The 23,077-nt window shown below is 49.1% G+C and overlaps 10 protein-coding genes across 10 annotated transcripts; 5 read left to right on the top strand and 5 right to left on the bottom strand.

Moving 5' to 3' along the window:
• Positions 1–878: 878 nt before the first annotated feature.
• On the top strand, positions 879–1,861 carry FOBCDRAFT_15064 (uncharacterized protein). The gene is made up of 2 exons (XM_031173421.3): positions 879–1,197; positions 1,268–1,861. The coding sequence occupies exons 1-2, from the start codon at positions 903–905 to the stop codon at positions 1,831–1,833; spliced, it is 861 nt and encodes a 286-aa protein (XP_031050206.2). The 5' UTR covers positions 879–902; the 3' UTR covers positions 1,834–1,861.
• An 84-nt stretch (positions 1,862–1,945) lies between these two features.
• FOBCDRAFT_247962 (uncharacterized protein) lies at positions 1,946–3,503 on the bottom strand (the record flags this gene model as incomplete). The annotated part of the gene is made up of 4 exons (XM_059610825.1): positions 1,946–2,451; positions 2,491–2,870; positions 3,114–3,171; positions 3,298–3,503. The coding sequence occupies 4 exons, from the start codon at positions 3,501–3,503 to the stop codon at positions 2,427–2,429; spliced, it is 669 nt and encodes a 222-aa protein (XP_059466748.1). The 3' UTR covers positions 1,946–2,426.
• A 753-nt stretch (positions 3,504–4,256) lies between these two features.
• Positions 4,257–6,312, bottom strand: FOBCDRAFT_236816 (uncharacterized protein; the record flags this gene model as incomplete). The annotated part of the gene is made up of 4 exons (XM_059610106.1): positions 4,257–4,523; positions 4,897–4,969; positions 5,267–5,434; positions 5,486–6,312. 4 exons carry the CDS (start codon positions 6,310–6,312, stop codon positions 4,257–4,259), a joined length of 1,335 nt encoding a protein of 444 aa, XP_059464142.1.
• A 381-nt stretch (positions 6,313–6,693) lies between these two features.
• Positions 6,694–7,658, top strand: FOBCDRAFT_257030 (uncharacterized protein; the record flags this gene model as incomplete). The annotated part of the gene is made up of 2 exons (XM_031173419.2): positions 6,694–6,987; positions 7,038–7,658. The coding sequence occupies 2 exons, from the start codon at positions 6,694–6,696 to the stop codon at positions 7,656–7,658; spliced, it is 915 nt and encodes a 304-aa protein (XP_031050204.2).
• Positions 7,659–7,838: 180 nt separating this feature from the next.
• Positions 7,839–11,501, bottom strand: FOBCDRAFT_126686 (CHAT domain-containing protein; the record flags this gene model as incomplete). The annotated part of the gene is made up of 4 exons (XM_059607813.1): positions 7,839–8,764; positions 8,867–9,326; positions 9,363–10,887; positions 11,179–11,501. 4 exons carry the CDS (start codon positions 11,499–11,501, stop codon positions 7,839–7,841), a joined length of 3,234 nt encoding a protein of 1,077 aa, XP_059464141.1.
• Positions 11,502–12,709: 1,208 nt separating this feature from the next.
• Positions 12,710–13,896, top strand: FOBCDRAFT_214781 (uncharacterized protein; the record flags this gene model as incomplete). Its single annotated transcript, XM_031173417.3, has 1 exon — positions 12,710–13,896. A coding segment is annotated over exon 1 (1,051 nt), but the record flags the coding sequence as incomplete, so codon positions are not given.
• A 125-nt stretch (positions 13,897–14,021) lies between these two features.
• On the top strand, positions 14,022–15,229 carry FOBCDRAFT_15062 (uncharacterized protein). The gene is made up of 2 exons (XM_031173416.3): positions 14,022–14,389; positions 14,440–15,229. The coding sequence occupies exons 1-2, from the start codon at positions 14,074–14,076 to the stop codon at positions 15,195–15,197; spliced, it is 1,074 nt and encodes a 357-aa protein (XP_031050201.2). The 5' UTR covers positions 14,022–14,073; the 3' UTR covers positions 15,198–15,229.
• A 33-nt stretch (positions 15,230–15,262) lies between these two features.
• FOBCDRAFT_176458 (aldehyde dehydrogenase) lies at positions 15,263–17,176 on the bottom strand (the record flags this gene model as incomplete). The annotated part of the gene is made up of 3 exons (XM_031173415.3): positions 16,749–17,176; positions 16,332–16,700; positions 15,263–16,274 (listed from the first exon to the last, which is right to left on the bottom strand). Exons 1-3 carry the CDS (start codon positions 16,871–16,873, stop codon positions 15,263–15,265), a joined length of 1,506 nt encoding a protein of 501 aa, XP_031050200.2. The 5' UTR covers positions 16,874–17,176.
• A 206-nt stretch (positions 17,177–17,382) lies between these two features.
• Positions 17,383–19,295, bottom strand: FOBCDRAFT_214778 (amino acid/polyamine transporter I). The gene has a single exon (XM_031173414.3). It carries the CDS (start codon positions 19,174–19,176, stop codon positions 17,509–17,511), a length of 1,668 nt encoding a protein of 555 aa, XP_031050199.1. The 5' UTR covers positions 19,177–19,295; the 3' UTR covers positions 17,383–17,508.
• A 1,391-nt stretch (positions 19,296–20,686) lies between these two features.
• Positions 20,687–23,076, top strand: FOBCDRAFT_176454 (copper amine oxidase). The gene is made up of 2 exons (XM_031173413.3): positions 20,687–20,900; positions 20,960–23,076. Exons 1-2 carry the CDS (start codon positions 20,798–20,800, stop codon positions 22,963–22,965), a joined length of 2,109 nt encoding a protein of 702 aa, XP_031050198.2. The 5' UTR covers positions 20,687–20,797; the 3' UTR covers positions 22,966–23,076.
• Position 23,077: the final 1 nt, after the last annotated feature.

Raw genomic sequence — 23,077 nt, 5'->3', positions numbered from 1 at the left:
AAATGTTGGCGAATAGACCATGTTTGTTGTCACACATGCTTCAGGATTGAGTGTTCAAACGTCAGACCCGGTGAAACAAGTATTACTAACTATGGCATGATGGTTGGGCGTTGCCTCGAACGAGAGATGATCTGAACTCTTCTTAGCAGTGAGTGTTGCAGCGTACGTTAATGCCTCGGCTGTTCCCAGTTTTACTTTTACTGCTGACATGTCAAGCGCTGACGAGCGACAAACGCGCTGTACGATAAGAGCAAACCAGGCACAGGTTGTACTGCATGCCGAGTGTCGTAGGTTGCATTCTTTCCGAAAACCCCATCTCCTCATCAGATCACAAAAGATCCCTGTATCTCGGCGCTCAAATCTCGATAACCATTTGCTTTTTCCCCTTCAATACCAAGAGGCATCATCTCATATTTATACCTGATATCAACAATTCCTCTCATACGATGAGCATCAAAACATGACCATCAGACGTTGTTTAACCTTGTCGATTAAGCTTAAAATGTTTAAATGGCACGGCTAAGGCGGAATTGCCAGACTTGGCGCACTATACGCTATGAGGCGATCGCTGTGGGGAAGAGGAGAGGCCGCCAGCGCCTCGTCGCCCTAGAGGGCCAATACTTGGCCTGGACAGACACCGCTATGATCTCATGTTGCTTGGCTTGGCATCGGCTCATGATCAAAATTCACTTTGCGTGTGACGTTGCGTGGCTCTAACCTCAGAAGCCCACTTCTGGGTTTTTTTTTACTGCCGGGCGGCGGGTGAAAAATTTATACCGACTATGAAAGCTGGCTGATCCTCAAGCCTTTCACTGCCTTGACTTTTGGTGTTTCTTCATTCCAACCGAACTTGAACTCAACAACTACTCTTATTATTCTTTGTATTGATCAACGTATCAGTTATGGGCGTCCGTATCGCTACACAACAAGACGTCCCCGCGTTGAAGGAGATCATCCTCAGCGGGTTGTCAAATGATTCTGTCTGGCTGTACTGTTACCCCTCAGCAGGCCGTTCAGAAGCCGCCTCAAATCATGTCGAGACGGTTCTGAAGAGGATCATTGACGACAACAGCAAGAATTGGCATTGCTACGTAGTCGATGCCCCCAAGTCTCACGACCCTGTCTCCCTTGCAATTATCCAGTCGCTTCACCAGAACGAGGACGATGGAAAGGGCGTCACTGAACAGATTCAGCGAGGTGAGTGAAGGCACCCACTTATTTCTCCTTGTTTTAGTGCTACGAATTTCGCTAACCTTATTTTCTACAGTGTTTGGTCTGTCGGATGACCCCAGCAACGGCGAGAGTAAGACGGCAAAGAGAATTGCCGCACTGCAATCAGGCATCACGCAGACTCAGCAGACGTACCTCGCCCGCTACGACCAAGTTATGTTCCTCCATGCCGTCATCACGCATCCCCACCACAAGCGCCAAGGGTACGCCAAGACGCTCTCCAAGCAAACCCTGCAGGTAGCGCGTCAGAAGGGCGCCGTCGTAGCAGCCCTCGCCAGCCCCTTCAGCGGCTACGTCTTCTACTCGGGCACCAGCTTCTCCAACTGCGGCCGCACAAAGGTCGAGACCGACAACGACATCGAGAACCTCGAGCTGCAGATCATGGTCTGCACCCCGCCCAAGCCCCTCGAGCAGAGGAGGAGCTCCATCATGGACTTTTGGGGAGGAGCCAAGAAGGCGTCGCCGGCGGGGAGCAGACGTGAGTCGCTTGACCAGGGTGCCACTGGCGAGAGGCGGAGCTCGTTCTTGGATATGTTCAGCTTTGGTGGCCCCAAGACTCCCTCTGCTGTTGATGATGATACCCGCAGAAAGTCTCACGCCTAGATGTGGACAGGAGCATTTTTGTTTGCAGTTTTTTTTTACATGGATCGTCATAGACCAGGTCTTTTCTTATGTATTTACCAACGAGCCACGATCTCAATACGATCACAGTACCAAACCCACCATCAGCGTCAGCGAAAATACAGTGGTGGACCGTGCATAACTTTACTGATTTGCAGGGCTCAATCATGCATTTTGCGTATGCATGACAGCGCATAATCAGCAACTTTTCGCCAATTGCCGTGAAGGTTTACGCAGCTTCATCCGCCCTGTCTGAACGACCAGCGGTTTCAGAATTTTCATCAACTGCGATCGATTTCCGTAGGCAAGCATTATTCCGCAGTGCTTTGATTGTTACATATCTTGGCCATTGGCATTTTACTCGCAATAAAACGCCTGTTTCGATCGAGCCACCTACGATCAGCTTTAGGCGACATCACTATAAATATCCGAGGGAAGAATTGGGGGGAAGGGACGGAGATAGTAGCAAGGAAGAACTCTTTCATGGGGAAGACAGGTATGCAGGCATAACACCCACAACTGTTATTGAAGAATAGAAAGGAGTAGAGAAGGGGATAGAGAGGAAAAGGAAATGTTTAACTTCCCTTGGATTCGTTATCTCTCTTCCCACGAATGTAGTGTATGATACATCAGTCCCACAGCCATCCAGGAAGCAAATCGATTAGACCTTTGTAAAGAAACTGATACCAATGACCGACAACAACACTCCGGCGGTTACCGACTCTCGCAATGATTGCTTTGGCAAGAGTGCTGTCCGTTTGACCCATATGTCTCGACACCCGTACACACAAGGCTTCAACGTCGTAGCCCTCGAGTTTCATTTCCAGAGCCAAGGATTCGGTCATTCTAGAAAGGAATGTCCGGCTTGCTGAGGTTGCGATTTTGGGTGGGATGCCTTTGTCGCTTAGGGAGGTGATGTTCATTAAAAGAGACGGACAGTTGTCAATTAGGGTCGGAAGAAGAGTGCGAAAGAGTTGTGTTGGATAGAGAGCGTCAACGTTGATGTTCTTTAGAATAGTCTTTTCATTTTATTCGATAATTGATTCAAGGTTGGTTTCCTTGGCTTTTCCTTCTGCACAGTCGACCAAGACTGCCAAGTTCAGCTTGGGCAACTTATTCTTAATCACCCCAAGGTCAAATTTACGCTCCAGCTTCCAGTCCCCATAGCTTTTGCGGTACCAGAAATCTTAACTTCCAAGGACAGTTGGATCAGCGACAAGGATCTTAAACTTTGGAACAGGAAACTCCTCGTGTATCCGCACCATGGCGGTTAGTAGATCCTGTTCGTCCCGCCCATGGAGAATCACGTTAAAGCCTCTCCTTGCGAGCTCGCGAACAATCTCATATCCAATTCCGCCAGAAGCTCCCATGACCAGGGCCTATGCGGCCGACCCATCGGGGGACAGGTGGTTGAAGCGATGTATTCTACTGCGTCGAATGCAGTACGTTTCGAGGACGAAGGATGCGCTGAGGGCCCATCCAAGAAAGCTCGCACTGCCTAAGACGACGAGGATGGCAATGATCTCCTTTTTTACCCAGCGAATATAATGAAAACAGTCGAATGTTGCGAGCTGCGTCAAGTTGTCGGTCAGCAACTGGAAAGTCAGAGGTGGGAGACTTTGGTGCAGGCTGGATTTCATTTTATCGAGCATTCTGAGGAATTTGCTGATGTTTGGTCTACGATGGAAGGGGGCACTGTGGCCATATATATACCTGAAGGAGAAGGAGGGGTTTTGCTTTGAGACCATGTAATGAGTTATGCTGCGAATTGTGTCAGAAGAGATGAGAGCGAATTATGTGTCCCTGGACGTGTAGATCCTCCATCTGGAAGAGTCAGGAATCTTCGCAGTGACTCAAGCTTACTGTGACTGACTTCACAAAATATTTAGAAAAGCAAAAGAGCTTCGACCGAGGCGTGGAATTCTCCTACAACTTGTTGAAGGTCTTACACCCCGCGTGGAGTCAGGTCAAGTCGACAGCAGTAGTTTCATTCACTGGTGATGTTCCTGAAGAAAGCGATCTGCCTGTCAGAGAGCCAGTATATAAGATAGCTTAAATCCTCTTGAGTATCTTACTTTAGGAAGCCGTGATGTGTAAAAGAATAATGTTCGATTCTCTTTGCTTCAACTCGTCGAGATTCTTGTAAGTTTTCATAGAGCGACTCAACCTTGCAGGAGCCAAAACTCTGTCCCTGAGCTTTAGGGGCATAATGGAGGGATTTCAGTGGCAGCAGTGATCTGGTTAGGGCATGTCACAAAGACAAAACCGTACCAAAGGCGTTATGAGTTGGAAGATTTTAGGCAAAGCATCATAAATTAGACTTGGTTACCCGAAAGCTTAGATGTAATGCGTGGTTTTGATTGACTGGTAGTCTAGAAAACTGTGTTATTTCCTCCGCATCAGGCTTATGTCACCATATCAGTCCCCTCTTCGGCCAGCTGCACGAATGAACGGTCCAAAGGGAGAAGATCCAAGAAGCCCGTAAACATGCAATCCACACCACCAGCTATAGAGCTTGAAGCAACATCCATGGTATCGTCCCAGGGCAACGATTCAGACCTTCCTCGTGCTTGATCGGAGTTTGGAAGCTGGCTAATAGCTGCATGCGAGGATGGACCATCCATTTCACGACTAAGTGGCCCATATATGTATCTTTCGACGGCATCGATAATCTTTTGTATATGCAGTATTGAATTTCTGACAGAGTCGTCATCTACCATTAACTGAAGGCACTCTATAGCGACCCCGACAATGTCCCGATGATGTGGATGTTTGGATGGATGGCGCATCGATGCGTAAAGAAGTATGGCGCAACTTGTTTCAAGAAAGAAGGCATTGTAACGCCTCATCTATCGTCGATGCTATTAGCATTGGTGGTTTACTCAACTGAAATTAGATGAAAGAATTTAAAGATAAGAAGCTGGACAAGCATGGGTGCGTAGTGCCTTTTTCGTTGAGGGGTATCTTGATCATTGTGTAGGGCTGTAACCTTCTTTACTCCACAGCCTTCTAGGCGCAGGCACTTCCAATGAAGGATTCACTTACCCCTTTGGTATCTACACTTTTGAAGATCTGGTGGGTGAGCACAATCGAGTCTTCTGCGGCGTCTGTGGCACATCTACACACTTGTCGTATCCAGATCGCATTGGCTCTTTCAAACTGACCTGAAGCTCTAAGTGCCGACTCGGCGATGAGGAATGGTCGATACACAGTATGAATGAAGTGATAGTAGACTGATTAGTTAGTCTTGAGGTCCCTCTTTGTATATCAGGATTGAATATGCATACTGTTACAGACTAAAAGCTGTGCCATTTTATCCGCCCCTGATCCTTGGCATCGAAGGGGACTAGGTCCGAACCAGAGGTCTCCACAAACATTCCAACTTCTCAGATGAAGCTTTCGTGTGTTTCCGTACATCTGGGATAGCAAGCAGTATCTTCGCCCGTTCGGACATGATGTTGACTCTTCCTGGATAGCTGCCAGATTGCAAAGATCAACGAGCATGGGTTGATCATCTGGGTGCTGGCAGGAGATATCAGACCTTTTAATGATTCCCTTTCTTCCAACGATGAAGCAGATCCATCTGCCGTCTAAGTCAGCTCTTATCTAATTGGAAGAGTAGAATGATGCTCACGTTTGCTGAAAGTACAGTGCCCAGAATGTAGTCAAGCGCAGCTGCAAGTCCTCCCCAACTGCATCAACCCCAACCTGACTATGTAGACCCATAGACATAGCTCTGGTGCAAGCCGAACAAACTTGCAAGTATGCACCATTAGGGCGGCCCATGTTCAGGTGATATTCCGACATCAAGAGACAGAACTGAACCATTGGCAATGTTGCGACATCGCCAAACAGGACGACTTCACGCTTAGCATGTATCAAGATTGTCTCTGCCGTGTCGGTTTCAGAGGTGCTGAGTGCGCCGATGGCGAGTATCATAAGCAGTCGAGCTTTGTCTTGTGACATTGACGCATTGTCAGCTCCAGCGTTGTAGAGGCTATCCAACAACATCTGATTTTTATCGACTTTTATAAACGGCAAAGCATGGGAAGAGTATTTTTCGAAAGCTTGTAAGAATTCTATGGCGGTAGACTTCAGAAGAATGTCTTCCATTCGTTGTTCTGAGGGAAGTGAGAGCGGGTCGACTCTTGATGGTAGACCAAAGAAGATAGTTCTTTTAGTAAAGGCATCTAAACTTTGAGCTTTATTTTTGGATTCAAGGATACGCCTATGAATCAGCTCATCATGTAAAGTCTGTAGAAATGCAAAAGTTGACGTCGGACCGTAAACAAGCTGTTCATGAGTCCCAGACTCGCCCCCACCGTTGGAAGCTGCGATAGAGGCTGGATACACGCTATCACCTTGAGAATCCTCGGGGGTTTCAGAGTTGGAGATTTCTGTCAGTACAGGCGTTTTCGGTTTGCGAGGTCTGTTACGTGCTTTGAGCCGATAGGTACACATAGCGGGCCTACTCCGACATCCATGGCAAACCGTTGCGCCATCGCACTTGATCTTTCGCCGGCGACATGGCTCGCAAGCTTTTGAAATCATGGCTTAATGAAGATATCTCGGAGCTGGATGATGACGGAAACGGAGTAAAATCATGAGTGAGAAGGATCCCATGGTAGCTGCATGCTTACGGCACGAACACTTGGCCAAGCGGCGTAAACCTGTAAGTCCGTAACTCCAACTCCGACCAGGGAATAGATCACCCCCCAATTGTGGGCCTTCCAGGATTTCGGTAACAATGACGAACTATAAAACGAACCTAGCCTGCCAGAGATTGGGCACATCATCCCATATATTTACACAACTCATAGTACCATTATCCATCGATTCATCATGCTCATTCTAATTGCAGGCATCACCGGCATGGTCGGCCAGACCCTTGCTCGCTATGCATTGGAAGAAGGCTATCAAGTCCGCGGATTGAGCAGGAACCCAGATAAACTGAATGCCGATATTGCATCAAAGCTCGAGAGCTTTGTTGCCTGCCCCGACTTCCTCGATAAGTCTTACCTTGCGAGAGCCGTCAAGGGAGTTGATGTCGTTATCGCAGCACTACCTCCAGTGCCTAGCATTATTGGAGCAGGACAACTGGCTCTCTTGCTGGAAGCCAAGAAAGCAGGTGTCAAGGTAAGCCCCGCGCCAACAAGCATTGTGTCAACACTAATGAGCTGTTCAAGGTTTTTCATGCCGCTTCTTGGAACTTTGATTGGACTAAGCTCGAGCTCGGCGATCACGAGACGTACGATGCTTATATCGCTTTCAAGCGTCTTGCCGAGCTCTCTTGCAGCTTGAAACCCATCTATGGTTTTACAGGTGCCATCTTGGATTATTCGCTCATTCATATCAAGGATGCAGGTCGACCCAGTCTGATCAACACTGAAACTCGAAGTGTTGCGTACTTCGGTACTGGAGAAGAGAAGATGTCGTTTACTACTCTTGATGACTTGGCAAAGTATACACTGGCCGCTATAAATGATCAGGATATCATTAAGCGTGGTGTTTACTATGTCGAGTCGTCTCATTGCACTATGCCGGAGCTCGCTGATATTTCCGGCAAAGTGCGTGGCTATGAGATTAAGAAACAGTGCTTTGGCGGCAAGGCTGAACTTCAAGCGATGTTGCAACAGGCTAGAGAGAATATCGACGCTTTCGAAGCCAATAAGTATATCGACTTGGCTTATGGGATGGTATTTTTGAATGGCAAGGCAGTTATTGATCCTATTGATAATGAGAGATGGGCTAGTAAGGTGACCCCTACCGGTCTGGAGCAGTGGCTCAAAGAACACCCTGAGGCCTAGCTCAAGATTGGAGTTGGTTGTAGCATAATTGTAATACCGTCCTTACAGATACTTTAATAACACCGCTAGGTCTACCGAGTAAACGGACTTGCTCTTCATCTAAATAAACTCAAGAAACTCTTACGGTTGAACCAAGTATTGCTGCTTTACTCCAGGAACATCCCTACGCCAAAAGAATAACTAGCATCCGAAATGAACGTAAGGCATCCAGTTCGTATTCCCGAGATCTGGTTGATCTTCTTCCTCACCTACAGTTGTGATGTCCCTGATGTACTTGCTCTTAGCTCGTCCCTTGTCTCTCAACTTTCTCAGTGCTTGATGTAGGCCTTTGCACACAGACAGGTCGGTCATCCCTTCATCACGTAGAGTTTCATAGAATGCTTCAGCTACATCAACGCAATGCTTATCTGATACTTCCCATAGTGTTCCAATGACATGTCTGAAGCCAGTCAAGTGGAACGCACCAACAAGATGAATTCCTTCATCTGAGAGTCTTGACTCCATGTTTGTTCCGGTTCGGCAAGCGGAGAGGTATGCGAGAAATGGTTGAGTGCTTTCTAGATTCTTCCCACGGATGTCCTGGACTGTGAGAGGGTTGGTCTCCCAATCTTCAAGACATAAACAGCTTTTCGACGGTTCCGCCGCGTTTAAACGTCCATGTCCGGCAAAATGAAATACATTGCAGGCCTCCAGGGATGCGAGGACTCCCTCCTTCAATGGCCTGGGCGTGCCCGGTTTGAGGTCGAGCTTTGGACACATCTGCTTCACTATGTTGACTTCATCCTCAGCATATGGCAACTTCCCACTGCCTGGTGTGTTACGCATGGGAACAAGGAGTGCAGACTTTCTCTCTGGTTCACGGGCAGAAACAAGTTCCCGCTTTCGCCCATGAAATAAAGATTTGATGGTTAAGGCATATGATGATATGGCCCTATCCAAGACTGTCTCTGTAGAGCCTTGGTCGTGGCGCCCAGCAGCATGAATTGGTATACAACTGAGGGCATCGGTTGGAATCCACCAGATATGGGGCCATTTGTTATCCAATACAGGAGATGTGAGACTAAGCGCATTTAAACAAGGATGGCCGAGTGCATCCCACAGCCATTCTAGCCGAGATGCAAGCTCAGATCTCGCTGATGGGAAACTCGCCCATGCGCGGAGCCTTCTTTGCGACAAATCAGGTAGCTCAATGGTTGTGATCCCAGTACCCTCGACGATGAACGCATCACATCTATAGAAGGCGACATTAATGACGATGATCGGATCCGGAGTAGCTGCTATCATCAGTTCTGCCTCGGTAGGCGGTAGAAGAAAGGTCTCAAATCCGAATTTTCCTCGGACCTCTTGAAGAAGAACATCGAATTCCTCATCTGCTTTCCGAAATCTTTCTTGCTTTAGCTGCCAAGTCGCTAAGTCGTCTTCTTTCGTCGATACATCAATTCCGCTTTGCAGCTGACCTATTTCATCTCGGACACGATCAAACTCCTTCGCCAAACCTGGGTACTCGAGCTTAAGCTCTGAGGTATCTGTGCGAATGTCCATAACGAATCCTGAGATTAAACCTCTTCCCAGCTCCAGGAGCTTGAGGGCCTCATAGGGTGCTTTATTTGCACTCAAAGCCGCAGCAGCAGCCATTGATGTCAAACCAGACAGACTCGAGAGCAGGCTCTGTCTGTCTGCATGTGCCAGAAACCGTGGACTCACTTTCGGGAGAAGCAACACCGCTTCACGCAGCAATGCACTGGCCTTCACCCATTCTTCTCGCTGTATGTATACGTAAGCAGCAGAACCAGCTGCTCGTATTTTCTGAGATGGGGCTGCTGCTTTGGAGTTCCATGCCTGAAGTAACCATTGCATTTGACTGTCCCGATCGCCGGCAGATTTGGTTACCTCGAATCGCTTATCAAGCCAGTTGCCCAGATTATTTATTATGACCGAACGATTGAGATGATCTTGGGGCATTGCTTTCACTGCCTTGGTGATATTTTCGATACAGCGATCTAGATCATCCAGGGAATCAGTCCTGTGGAAGCGGCTACCAAACACATTGCCCAGTGTGTTGAGGTAGGATGAGATATCAGGATGATCTCGGGCTGTCAGATCAACCGCCTTGTTGCTAGCTTCGATAGCTCGAACAATATCACTTTCTCTTCCAACTTTCTCGTAGCGTGTGCGAAGTGATGATCCAAGGTTATTGTAGTAAGCAGCGAGGCTGTCACGAGACAACGGAGTAGCTTGGATGGCTTTGTCAATGAGGTCGATAGCACGATCAAGATGGTGTACTTCGCTTGTTCGTTCAAAGCGCAAGCTTAGCTTATTTGCCAAGCTACTCAGATACGTAGGATAATGAGGGTGAGTCTTCGCTGCGATCTTGATGGCTTTCTCTGCAGCATCAATGGCGTGTTCCAAATCTTGCATCGCTCCTGTCCTTTGGAAACGCGCCCTCAGTTGATTCCCAAGACTGTTCAACCGGTTGGGTAGTTGTGGATGGCCGTGAGGAGTGCTGACCACTGACTCGTGCGTTCTCTCAATGGCATAGTCCAAATCTGCAATTGAGCCCGCCCTTTCAAATCTCATGCCGTGGCAGATCCCCAAGTTGTTTAACGTGGATGCAAAGTTTGGTCCATCGCGAGGCGTTGCTCCTAGGCACTGGGTGAAGATATCCAAAGCTTCGTTTAGATCCTTCACTGAATCAGTTCTCTCGAATTTCCTGCTGAGGCTGGTTCCTAGGGTATTCAAGAATGCGGAGCGATCAGGGTGGCTCGGGGACGTGATGTCTACTGCACGACGTGCTGCTTCAATGGAATGATCCAGATCCGCGAGTTCTCCTGATGTTTCAAACCGCGCACAAAGCCATACACCTAGGCTATTCAAGAAGCCGGGGTGTTTTCGTGATGTAGACTTCACCGCTCTTGATGACGCCTCGATTGCACAGTTAATGTCGTCAACTGTGCTTGTTCGCTGGAAGCGCTTCCCATGACTGTTGGCAAGGTTATTCAGATATCCAGCGTAGTGCTGGTGACTCTCAGGTGTCAATTTCACGGCTTTCTTTGCGGCCTCGACGGCATAGTCCAGGTCTTCAATCATATCTGTCCTTTCAAATCGAGTACTGAGCCAGAGTCCAAGATTGTTGAGACGGTCAGCAAGATCCAGACTATCGTCAGGAGTAAGACTGATGGCGGTTTTCATCGCGTCAATAGCTCGGCTCAGATCCTCTGTCGCTTCAGTTCTTTGATATCGCTTATGAAGCATAACACCCAGGTTATTCTGCAATCTTGATGACTTGTTAAGATCTATCATTGGTATCAAGTGTTCCACAATAGCGATGGCCACATTTAAATCTTCCATGAGGTGGCTCTGTTCAAATCTCATCATCGATCTAGCTGCTTGGTTCTTGAGGAGCCTCATTCGAAGATCAATATCATTGAGCATAGCGTCACGGCTGGGCCTAGACACCATGATGTTAGAAATCTCTTGGCTTCGCATCTATGTTCTAAACGGAAAGTAGAGTATAACTCACGCCTCGGCGATCTGTCCAGCTAGTTGCTGGGAGTGGTGTAAAATCACCAAAAGCGTCACGAGAATATCGAGCCACTCATTGAGAGCCTGTTTATCTGGAGGTGAAGCGACGATCCCCCTTTTAGTCCAAATTATAGCTTCTTCCAGAGCATTGCCTGAATTTGACATCTCGAACAAAAGGTAGCTGGCATAGATGCGGATTTTCAAGTCCTCCTCACTGTCACTGCCAGATGAGTTTCCCTTTCCCGTGAAAGCACGCAACTCAGCCTCGCTCATTCCATGAAGTGAGGCAGCTGATTCTGGACTCAATTTGAGGCATTCCATTGTAACTCAAACTATCGTAGGGTGATAAAATTGCTAAATTCGAGATAAGTTTCTGCAGTCTCTGCAAGGTTTGCGTTGATTGCGATGATATTGAAGCAGAGGGGAGCCAAGAGCCTCTCGGGCATTAATAATGCCTTGCCGCCTACTCCTGGCTTGTCTTTACGAATCAGCATCGCTCTTGATACGCCACTACGGTCAAGAGATAAAAGCGTGGGGGAAGCAAGTGTACCAGAGCTCCAGGGGATGAGGCGTCCACGCGACAACCATCGGCATTTATCTTTATGATGCGAAACCCTGCCCAGATCTCCAAATATCGTTCCCAACTATCCTTAATTACCATAAGGATTCTTATCCTTTTAAGCAATTCAGAAGAAGCTGAACTCATGCAGCGCTTGTAGAGGCACTGCATTTTAGTGGGCCCTCCCCCGTGGCTGTGCAGTAAATGCATTGTCAGCGTTATCTTTGATGACTCTTTGCTACGCACCAACTTGACAATTCAACATACGAACTACATTGATCCAAAGAAAACTAATGAATCATGGGAGATCAGGAATACCTACAGAGTTTTTTTCCAACAGAGATATGGCTTCATATCATCCAGCAATGCACGGTGTCGCTTTCTCTCGCCGAAATGCTGAAATTATGCCGCGTCAGCAAAGCCTTCAAACTCGTGACAATGGAGGCCATCCTCGAGTCCAACATGCTGGATGATGTGGGATACTGGGATCCTGTGCGGAAACAAACCATTTTCTACCGCACGGTAGATTATGATCACCGTTCATCGTATCCACCTCTCTTAGGGAATGTATCCGACGACGATGACACCAACTCTGAGCCCGAGAACCCAGATCTGGACAGACCGTTGCCTCCATCGCCTCCAGAAGTCAATCAAGAGCCATCCGAGGATGATACTCTCTCTGAGAAAGAGCTATTCACTTCCAACCCATCAGTAGTCCCTAGCGACGATTTCTGGGTCGTGTACTTAACAACCAGGACATTGGGCAGAATCAGGTCGAAACCGCCAACTCGAGACCATGTTCTGCTGTTAAAAGTTGCAGAATATATCTACCAATACATGCAACAAACATTTTCGCAGATAGAGTTAGAAGGTATGGTGCGGGTGGTTTGTGAAGTAGCGGTTAAGCACGGATACATCTACTCTCATCCCGATTTCTACACCAAGAATGAATCACCGGAATTCGATGCGACAGCGCTTCATCTGGATGAGTCTTGTGGAGTTTTTCGAGACGCTCTAGCGGTAATGGCTGTCTACTTGAACGATATTTCTCTTCTCGAAGATACCCTCTCCAATGAGGATTTGATCCTTTGTCCCTTCCACCAAAAGCCACTATCAACGACAGATAGCCAATTTACAGCACTGCTATCGTTCCAGACACCTGTTCCTCAGGCTGGCCGCCTAATAGACGATGAAGGTGGCTTCAGGCCGCCGAAATGTGGAAAGTCTCTTGTCAGACTTGCAAACCCAGTTAAACTTGCTGTCAAGTTGGACAAGATGGAATGCATCATCCTCTTATTGAAGAGTGTTTCTAACGGACAACGCGAACTTGATCTGTATAGGAAGGACATAGTCACTGAAGTTGCTCTCCCGGAGCAGATTGACCTTTTGCGCGTTGCAATTGAGTCGGGTCGGCCTCTCACGAGATACCGATTTCTCGCACCGTCAATTGCGGATACTATCTGGATGAACGGACGAACTGACCTTTCTACAAGATCGCCTGCTGGTATCAAGTTGAGCAAATTGCTAGAGACAACAACCAATCCTAAGGTTTTCAATCTGGCGTACGATGCTATATTGGATGGTTATAGTGAGGATGAAGGCGTTTGGTGGACCAAGGGTTTCTCCTCCGGGGCAGACACTCTCGCATCTTGGGGCTTGAGAAGGCTTCAACGCGCTGTATTGGACGACTGTCTGCCCATCGTTCGAAGACTCATAGAATTGGATTATGCATTAGGTCCGACACGAAGCATTGAGGATTTGAAGGATGAGGAGCCCAATGTTGTTGCCGACATAATTAATGGCGAAAGGACGGTAGATATAGCTCTGCCTATCGCGGTCAAAAGAGGGAATCTTGAGATGGTGGAACTTTTATTCATGGCTGGCGCGAATAGGAAGCGCAAAAATGTTCGGAAAGCGATGAGAATTGCTGTGGAACAGGGTAACCTTGCAATGCTTGAGGTTTTGGCAAGTCAAGGATCTCCGGCGGGACTATTGAACCGAAAGGCAAAACAACGTTGGAAGCGAAAGATGGAAGAGGCAGGCAGGCAGAATATGCTGAAATGGCTAGAAATGATGTGAAAAGGACGTTGACTACAGACTAATCCTTCAATCCTTCAACTCAGTTCCTACGAATTGACTCTGCCTTATCGGCTGATGCTTCTCTTACCCCTCTTATCCACCGCCAAATTCAGCCTGTAATAGGCCCTCAAGGTTACACGTGACGTGTTGGTCCATGTCTCGTATCACTGCTCACTCATTCTTTATTCTCAATCTGCCAAGAAGCCTCATTTTACCTGAATTGAAGACAAAGAGAGCATACACATTTGCATCGAAATGACAAGTGCAGCAGAGGTCAAAGATCCCGAGGCTTTTCTCAAAGACCCTCGCTTCTCCCAAACCTTCCAGCTTCCAGCGGATCCATCAGATGATCATGGCAGTCTCCAGGTAAAATACTCCGACTACGGCTATCACAACGCCGCTGATGAGAATGTACTACTTTTCTTTGCGCCGTTATGTGCATCGAGAATTTTCCACTGTGCGAAAGATGAGTTAGCCAAGAAGTACCGTGTTCGCATGGTTGTGATGGATCGGCCGGGTTTTGGTGGGACGGATCCTGTCAAGTTGGAGAAGAGACCTGCCATGTGTCGAAGTAAGTCACCACTCACCGGGACGAAACCAACAGATAACTAATATTTTCAGAAATGACTCTGGCTCTTCTTAAACACCTTGGAATCAAGCACGTTTCTCTTGCTTGTCACAGCGGAGGAACCGTCTACGCTCTAGACATGCTCGTTCATCATCCCGAGATTCTCAGCCCAGAAAGGCCCTATCTCGCCATCGGAGGTCCCTGGATCCTTCCATCTCACTCACACCTTCTGTCAATGTCTGTAACCCAATCATTGCCCGCTAGCATGCTAGCCCAAGCAGACAAGTTCATCGGTTTCGTCAACGGCACCCTTGGTCCAGTTGTCGCGACATCTGCTGGTATGAGCCAAATGTTTGGATTATCCAAAAAGAAGAATGTAGAAGGTGGCGCTGAGGAGACCAAAGCCGATGCCCTTTTTGAAGAATCCTTGGAACCATTCTTGTTCAAACTTGTGCACGCAGAGAGTATTCGCGGATTCGGCGATGAGTCGGTTTTCTTAATGCAGAAGACAGAGGGAGTACCAGGATGGGGCGACTGGCTTGACTATGATGACTTGGTGCCGAAGTTGGTACAGGCGCTGAAGGGAGCTGGCAAGAGGTTGACCGTGAATGTCTACTACGCTGAGGAGGATTCTATGATTGGAGCACCGGGAACTGATGGACCGAAATGGTTGGACAGCTGTTTCAAAGGAGAAGAGGTTGAACAGATCATTACCTACAACACCAAGACCATCGAGGCAGCGGACCATGACACGATTTGGAGTATACGTCGGGGTGTTCCCGTCGATGTCTTCAAGAAATTGGCTGGATGATCTCCAAATTATCTTTCTCTATGAGTATCTTGGTACAGATAGACCGTCTTCTCAATCCATCTACCTTACAACTTCGCCGCAATGTTAACATGCACAGCCTTGATATTCGAATATGCCGCAAGACCAGCCTCTCCCAACTCCCTTCCAATACCACTCTGCTTGACTCCACCGAATGGAATCCTCCAGTCACTATCATTGCTCGAGTTAATCCAAACCATACCAGCTTCAATCCTCTTCGCTACCTGATGCGCCCTCGTCAAGTTTGTAGTAAACAAGGCACTGCCGAGACCATACTGAGTATCGTTGGCTAAGCTGATAGCTTCTTCTTCAGAGCTAAACTTGCTAACCACCACAAATGGTCCGAAAACCTCTTCCTGGAAAACTCGCATCTTGGGGGAAACACCAGTGAAGACTGTAGGTTCGATGAAGTAGCCCTTTCCATCGCCGACCTTCTTGAATGGCTGGCCGCCGAGCTCAAGTTTGGCACCTTCTTTCTTACCAACTTCGACGAAAGAGAGAATGCGGTCGTATTGAGCCTTTGTAACTTGAGGACCTTGGAAGGTCTTCTCGTCAAAGGGATCACCGACCTTGGAGATGTTCTTGACTTGAGCTCTGAAAGCAGCGAGAAACTTATCGTAGATGCCTTCTTGAACGAGAATACGACTTGTTGCAGTGCAGATCTGACCCTGGTTTGACATGATACCAGCATGGGCCCAATAAGCAGCCAAATCAACATCAGCATCATTGAAGACGATCAGAGGACTCTTGCCGCCAGTCTCTAAAGTGATGTTCTTTAGGTTGCTGCTAGCCATCTTCATGATTGTCTTGGCTGTTGGGGTAGAGCCAGTGAAGGCAATCTTATCGACGTCCATGTGAGAAGCGAGGGCTGCACCGGCGACGGTTCCGAGACCGTTGACGATGTTGACGACACCGGGGGGGAAGCCGGCCTTGACGACGAGGTTGGCGAAGTAGAGGATTGAGAGGGGTGTTTGCTCGGCGGGCTTTAGGACTACGGCGTTACCGCAGGCGAGGGCAGGGCCGAGCTTCCAAGCTGCCATAGCAAGGGGATAGTTCCATCTATCAAAGTTGTTAGTCAAGAGGGCCTCTAAACTACTCGTTTTGAGGTGCACTTACGGAATAATCTGTCCGCAAACACCAATAGGCTCACGGATAGTATATCCAAACTTATCACCAGTGGTCTCAATAACCTGTCCAAAGACCTTATCCGCAAAGCCAGCATAGTACCTTAACGTCTCAGCCACCTCAGTCATGTCCTCATTGAACGAAACAGAGTAAGGCTTTCCGTTATCCCATGTTTCGATCGTAGCGAGAATGTCTCGGTTCTCTTCGACGAGCTCGGCAAGTCGGTTCATGAGCTTGCCGCGCTCTGTAGCTGGCAGGTCTCGCCATGCGGGATTGCGAAGGGCGCGACGAGCTGCGCGGACAGCTTTGTCGACGTCTTCGGACGATGCGGCGTAGACGGAGGTGATTTCCTGCTCATTCCTTTGATTGTGAGTGATGGTTCTTTTGGCGGTAGGGCCTTGGTCTTACGTTGGGTTTATTGAAGTGATTTTGCTGCCGTTTGAGGATGGAACAAATTCGTTGTTGATGAACAGCCCAGTAGGCTGCTTGTAGGTTCGCCCATTGGGCGCAGTAAGTTGAACGTCTAGACTCATTGTGGATGTATGATGATTCGATTCTACAGAAGATATCTGGGGAAATCAGCTGAGGAAAAGCTATCCTTGTATACCTATAGTCATTCACAGCGTCACTCGATATCACTTTCGTATAACGGCGGAAGCTATCAACGTGGGGTTCCGATTCCCCAGACCAAAAGGTTGAAAAATATTGCCCATTCTCGGTATAGTGTCCTCCGGGCCGGTGTGGATATCCGGGCGGGATACCCTGGATCGATAAGGAGATGTTTCTCGCTTCCGTATCGGGCAGTCGTTTTGCAAGCGATTTAAGCAGAATCGGGGTAAGAAAATGCATTCGGCTACTGGAGTTGCAAGCGGTTGATCATTTGCCGTGCCATGGGACCCTTGATGCATGATCCAGGGGTGATATGACTGTCATGTCGTATGATTTGCTGTCAAAAATGCAAATATGCTTCCTAAATCAATGTTTCCTGTCACTGGAGATCGACTATACCGATTATGGTAGTAAGATAGGCCAAAGATACAGTGTAATTAAATAGAACGGGTTTTCCCATGCGCAAGTGCCATCTTCATTGATTCTAAACTTCAACTACAACTACACGTATCTGCTAAATCTTCACACCAAGTCTCACTATGCCGGTCCTCCCAACCAATCAGGAAGCACTAGGCCCTGCGGTCTGAGAAGCTCGACGAGCTTCCGTATCCGTCTTGGTTCGGACATCGACATCAACATAGTTAGCCCGCTCCGCGCGCTGCGCATAGATGATGTTTCCCTGCGCCTCCTCGGTCTCCAGATAAGTGATACGTCCCTTGACGATCCAGAACACCAGCGTGATGACAAGCATGATGCCGAAAACAGCAATGGCGTAGTTCATGTCTGCGACCGCGGGGTTCGGTGCGCTCGGGAAGAAGAAGAAAACGGTGGTGATGGCACAGTAAACGACGCCGACCCAGTTGATGACTGAGCCGAATCGTCCAAGAGAGAACTCGCCTGGTGGGAGCTTATCTCGGCCAACGAGAAGGAGCGTCAGAATGGGCATGCCGTAGGATACTGTGAGTGCGATTGTGCTGACGCTTAGAATAGCTTCCAAGACTGTTGAGGCGAAAGTGTAGAGAACTCCGATGAGAGCCATGACACCGCCCTGAAGCCAGAGTGCGCGAACAGGAACCTTCCAGAAATCGTCGACCTTCGCAAAGTAGCCGCTCCAAGGAAGACCACCGTCTCGAGCGAAACCCCAAGTCAAACGTGAAGCGGTCGTAACGATTCCAATACCCTGTCCGATACCGTTCACGATGAACAATGTCAGAAGGACAGTTCCGCCCTGAAGACCGACAGTCTGCTTGAGAAGATCCATAAAAGCAAGACCGGTCGTAGGATCAGTGACGATGTTCATGTCCACGATGCAGAAGAGACAAACGACCATGAAGATGAAACCAGTGATGGCACCGATGACGACCGAGAGCCAGATAACGCGGGGGATGTTCTTTCGTGGTGAGGGAATTTCTTCGACCAAGTGAATAGCAGCGTCGAAGGCCGTAAGACCGTAGGCGGCTTGGACAAGGCCGATGAACCAGGTAACACCATCGGGCCAACCAGTCTGGTTGATCCACTGTCCAAAGACGAAGCTGGCAGGCTGATAATGGAGGTTGTCCTTGGTACCGACGGAGATGAGCATGGCCAAGCTGATGATGAAGAAAAGACTGGCAAAGGAGACACCAACGAAGTTGTTGAACCATGGAAGAACGATGTCCTTTCGACAAGCCACGACGTTGAATAGAGTCATAGCTGCAGTGACGCCGACGTAGACGAGGAATAGAACCCATCCCTTATCCGCACCAGCCCAGTCTGGCTGGAATAGAACCTTCATCTTGAGCATAAACTCAGACATGAAAGCAATCTGCGACGCCGACAAAGTGATCCAACCAGTCATGTTAATCCACGCGCAAAGATACGAGCAGAACCGTCCAGCCTTTGTCGGCCACAATCGCGAGATCCAGTACGCCTGACCGAGCGCAGTAGGCATACTACTACACATCTCACCCAGCGACACGGCAACGCAGACATTACAGACAAACACGAGAACCAGGCCCCAGAGGATAGCGATTGGGCCTCCGCTGGTCAAGCCGCTGTCTATGCCCTGCGCGAACGTAGACCACGTACCCAGGACAGAGAAGGCCAGGGCAAACATGCTCCACATGCTGAATTTTCGCGTTAGACTCTGGTCATGGCCAAAGTTGGCGAGATCTTCTGCATCGCGGATGGCTTGGCTGGTGGTATCTGTGCGCTTGAGCGCAGAGTTTGTCTCGACGTCGTTGGTCATGGCCGCGTCTGACGATGACCTCGTCGAGAAAGAATATATGACGTAAAAGGAGAAGAGGGGAGAGAAAAAAGGCGACGGGCAGCCCTGGCGGGAAATGAAGCGAGAATGTGACTCAGAAAGATTGCGATGTGTTGTATGAAATGGGAAGTAAAAAAGCAAATGCGCGTGGCGAGCTTATATCCAAATTTGCTACGGGGAACGGACCAGCGTGTTTTTGGTAAGGAGACTTTTTTTACATTAGGTACGATGGCCACACAGAATTGAAATTGGTAAGTGCTTGGTATCAAGTATCGTGTGACAAGTCGCTCTACGGGCATGATAGTACTGTATGGAGTACAGAGATTGGTGGTGGTAGCTGATTGTAGGGATGCTTCAGCACTGAACGAAAAACCTGGCACAGGCCAAAAAAGCGCGCATTGGGGTTAGTAGCACAGAGATAAGGTTCTTTTTTGGGGGGGCACTGTTATCTCCAGCCCCGGTCATACTGCCCTACTAACGCTCTTCAGCGACGGCGGCGTCTGCCCTTAGGTACTGTAAGCCCAGTGATGCAAACAGGCGCACGCCGTCGACATTCTGACAGGACAACCCGGGCCAAGATGGAAGTTGGCGATCATTCCAATGGCGGTTTGCGGGGAAACGCGATGGTACCCCATGGGGAACAGCGATGCATCGCATCAGGAGAGAGGGCGACGAGATTTCCATTACGTGATGAATTCCAGTGTCTTGTGCAACCACTTCCCCGTGGGGAATAACGCGTTGCTTTTTCGACCGGGCCGGTAACAGCTTTGGGAAAACGTAATCAAGGGGGATGAAGAAGGGATCACCTGTTCGGTTATCTCGGGGGGGAGGGAGACGACATTCTTATCGGCCGCTGGGCAAAACTGCAAAACGTTACCTGCAAACGGTTTAGCGGGGAGCATGGGTGCAAAGCTGAGAATCAGATGCTGAAAGCGGTTAGAAGTCTAGATGAGGGGGAAGATTGATCGCTGGGTCAGATGATTGAGCCTCGTGTTTCGATCTCCAACCGTTTATGCTAGATAGCAGTCAGATACGGTAATTTGTGGACCTGTAGAAACGTTCACTGTTATGCCCGTTTTGAGAGAGTCAAAGACATCAGAGAGTTTGGGCGCGTCGAACTGCCGGAGATGGCTTGGCACGACATAGAGTGATATTCCCCAGGATCAGAGAATGCAATTCTGTAGCAGTTTTCGGTAGAGCTACCCTTGTCGAAATCTAGATCTCGCTTGTGTGTTCCCACTCCAACTGTAGTCAGCATCTTTTGCTTCTGTAATGTCTTACAGTCTCAGCGGATTCCCGCTCAGTGGAGATGCAGCGGAGCGGTGTCTGTCAGGACAATCGGAGCGGGCGCCACACGGTGGATGCCATGCCGTGTGTGTCTTCACATCCGCCTTGCTTTTTTTACTTTTCTTGTTCTTTCTCTATAAGAAGCTCTGTATCCTCTTGACAATATCTTCTTTTCTCTCTCTCTTTACAGTAAACTACCAACTAAGCTACAGTTCTTCTTCAACTTTGTCCCCTCCAGGTCTAACACCTTGGACACTTATACGTTACTTGATCATCCACCGTATGGCACAGTCGCTCAGCCCAGACAACGTTCATCATGATTGCAGACACCTCATCCATCGCCGGCTACACCATCTTTCGGGAAGAGCCCAACGACGCCGCTCCCGACCTCTCAAATTCTCAACATTTACATCCTCTCGGTATGTTTACCCTCCCTCTCAATTGAACCCCAATTGAACCCGCCCCCTAACAATTACAGATCCGCTATCGATTGATGAGATTCGCGCTGCCGCAAAGATCATCCGTGATTATGCCAAGCCCAAGTCTCTCAAGTTCAACTGTCTCACTCTCCGTGAGCCCCTAAAGGCAGAATATGCTGCTTTCCGCGCCCGAACTGGTCCCCGACCTTCTCGTCGCGCTTTCGCCATCGTCATCGAAAAGGGCAATGGTCAAGTCTCCGAGGTTGTCGCCAACATCGCCGACGGCAAGGTCGAGATTTGGAAGGACGTCTCTGAAGTCGGTCCTACTCTGACCCTCGAGGATCTTGACGTCTGCGAGCGCGTTGCTCGCGCCGACCCTCGTGTCATTCAGGCCTGCAAGGATCTCGGCATTGACGACATGTCCAAGATCTACATCGATGCTTGGGCAATTGGCGTTGATCAGCGTTGGGGCTATGAGCGCCGTCTCCAGCAGGGTCTGGTGTATTATCGCGCTTCGCCCAACGACAACCAGTATGCGCACCCGCTGGATTTCTCCGTCGTGGTCGATACTGAGAAGGAGGAAGTCCTCACTGTTGATATCCGCTACGTCAACGGTGAGCGAACAAAGATTCCTCTCACCTCGCACAACTATATGCCCGAGTTTATTGGCGAGAACTACATTGATGGCACTCTGAAGCCCATCAACATCACCCAGCCCCAGGGCGTTTCTTTCCGCATGCGAGGAAATGAGATTTCTTGGGCTGGCTACAAGATGCACATTGGATTTAACTACCGTGAAGGTATTGTTCTGTCTGATGTTCGCATGGAGGATCAGCATGAGCACCGCGAGCGCACTCTCTTCAACCGTATCAGTGTCGTCGAGATGGTCGTTCCCTACGGTAACCCCGACCCTCCTCACCACAAGAAGCACGCTTTCGACGTCGGTGAGTATGGTACCGGTCTCATGACCAACTCTCTGAAGCTCGGATGTGATTGCAAGGGCGCCATCCACTACCTCGATGCCGTCATGGCTACTGGTGAGGGTGATCCCGCTATCATCAAGAACGCCATCTGCATTCACGAGGAAGACAACGGTCTTCTGTACAAGCACACCGATTACCGTGACGGCACCGTCATCTCCGCCCGTGATCGCAAGCTCATCATCTCTCAAATCATCACCGCCGCCAACTACGAATACGGCTTCTACCATACCTTCACCCTCGACGGTACCTACAAGCTTGAGATCAAGCTGACCGGCATGCTCAACACCTACTGCATGCACCCCAGCGAGACAGCCGCTCCCTACGGAACCGAAGTCGCGCCCACCATCAACGCTCACAACCACCAGCACATCTTCTCCCTCCGTGTTGACCCCGAGATCGACGGACCCAACAATTCCATCGTCCAGAACGACGCTATGCCTTCAGAGGCAGAGGTTGGATCTCCTGAGAACCCCTACGGCAACGGTTTCTACTGCAAGAACACTCCTCTCCGAACAGCCAAGGAGGGCGCTGCGAACTACTGCCACGAGACAAGTCGCTCATGGGCCATCACCAACCCCAACAGCATCAACCCATCCGCCAAGAAGCCCGTTGCTTACAAGATCCTCAACAACAACTGCCCCGGTCTCCTCGCCAAGCCCGGTAGTGTCGTGTATAACCGCGCTGCCTTCGCTCGCAAGAGTCTCTGGGTTACTCCCTACAAGGACTACGAGATCTTCCCTGCTGGTGACTACGTCTGCCAGTCCACCGGTGTCGAGAACCACCCTCACAACAGCACCATTCTCGACTGGGTAGCCCGCGATGAGCCCATTGAGAACACCGATATCGTCTGCTATATCCAGTTCGGTCTCACTCACTTCCCCCGCACAGAGGACTTCCCCGTGATGCCCGCTGAGCCCGTCAGCGTTATGCTTCGCGCCTCAAATTTCTACCAGAAGAACCCTGGTCTCTGGGTTCCTCCTTCGGCTCTCTGCGTCGATGCTGCATCTAAGGATGCTTTCGGCAAGAAGGAGGAGGAGGCTCCTTCATCTTGCTGTGCTACCAAGACGCTCCCTCGTCTTTAGATGGATGATGTAATGATTGGGGTAGTATAAACTTAAAATTGGATGAGTGTTTAGCATTTGGCATATCGTGGGTTTTTGCATAGTTAGTTAGCAAGTTGAACATCAAGAATGA

Source organism: Fusarium oxysporum, chromosome II (assembly GCF_013085055.1).
Source record: "Fusarium oxysporum Fo47 chromosome II, complete sequence".
In the NCBI taxonomy this organism is placed as follows: Eukaryota; Fungi; Ascomycota; class Sordariomycetes; order Hypocreales; family Nectriaceae; genus Fusarium; species Fusarium oxysporum.
The sequence above is the reverse complement of the archived record's forward strand: the minus strand, read 5'-3'. Positions and strand labels throughout refer to the sequence as shown.

Coding starts and splice junctions, on each gene's coding strand:
- FOBCDRAFT_15064 (XM_031173421.3), top strand. CDS start 903: ATGGGCGTCCGTATCGCTACACAACAAGACGTCCCCGCGTTGAAGGAG. Junction 1,198..1,267: donor CACTGAACAGATTCAGCGAG/GTGAGTGAAGGC, acceptor TATTTTCTACAG/TGTTTGGTCTGTCGGATGAC.
- FOBCDRAFT_214778 (XM_031173414.3), bottom strand. CDS start 19,176: ATGACCAACGACGTCGAGACAAACTCTGCGCTCAAGCGCACAGATACC.
- FOBCDRAFT_176454 (XM_031173413.3), top strand. CDS start 20,798: ATGATTGCAGACACCTCATCCATCGCCGGCTACACCATCTTTCGGGAA. Junction 20,901..20,959: donor TCAACATTTACATCCTCTCG/GTATGTTTACCC, acceptor TAACAATTACAG/ATCCGCTATCGATTGATGAG.
- FOBCDRAFT_15062 (XM_031173416.3), top strand. CDS start 14,074: ATGACAAGTGCAGCAGAGGTCAAAGATCCCGAGGCTTTTCTCAAAGAC. Junction 14,390..14,439: donor GAGACCTGCCATGTGTCGAA/GTAAGTCACCAC, acceptor TAATATTTTCAG/AAATGACTCTGGCTCTTCTT.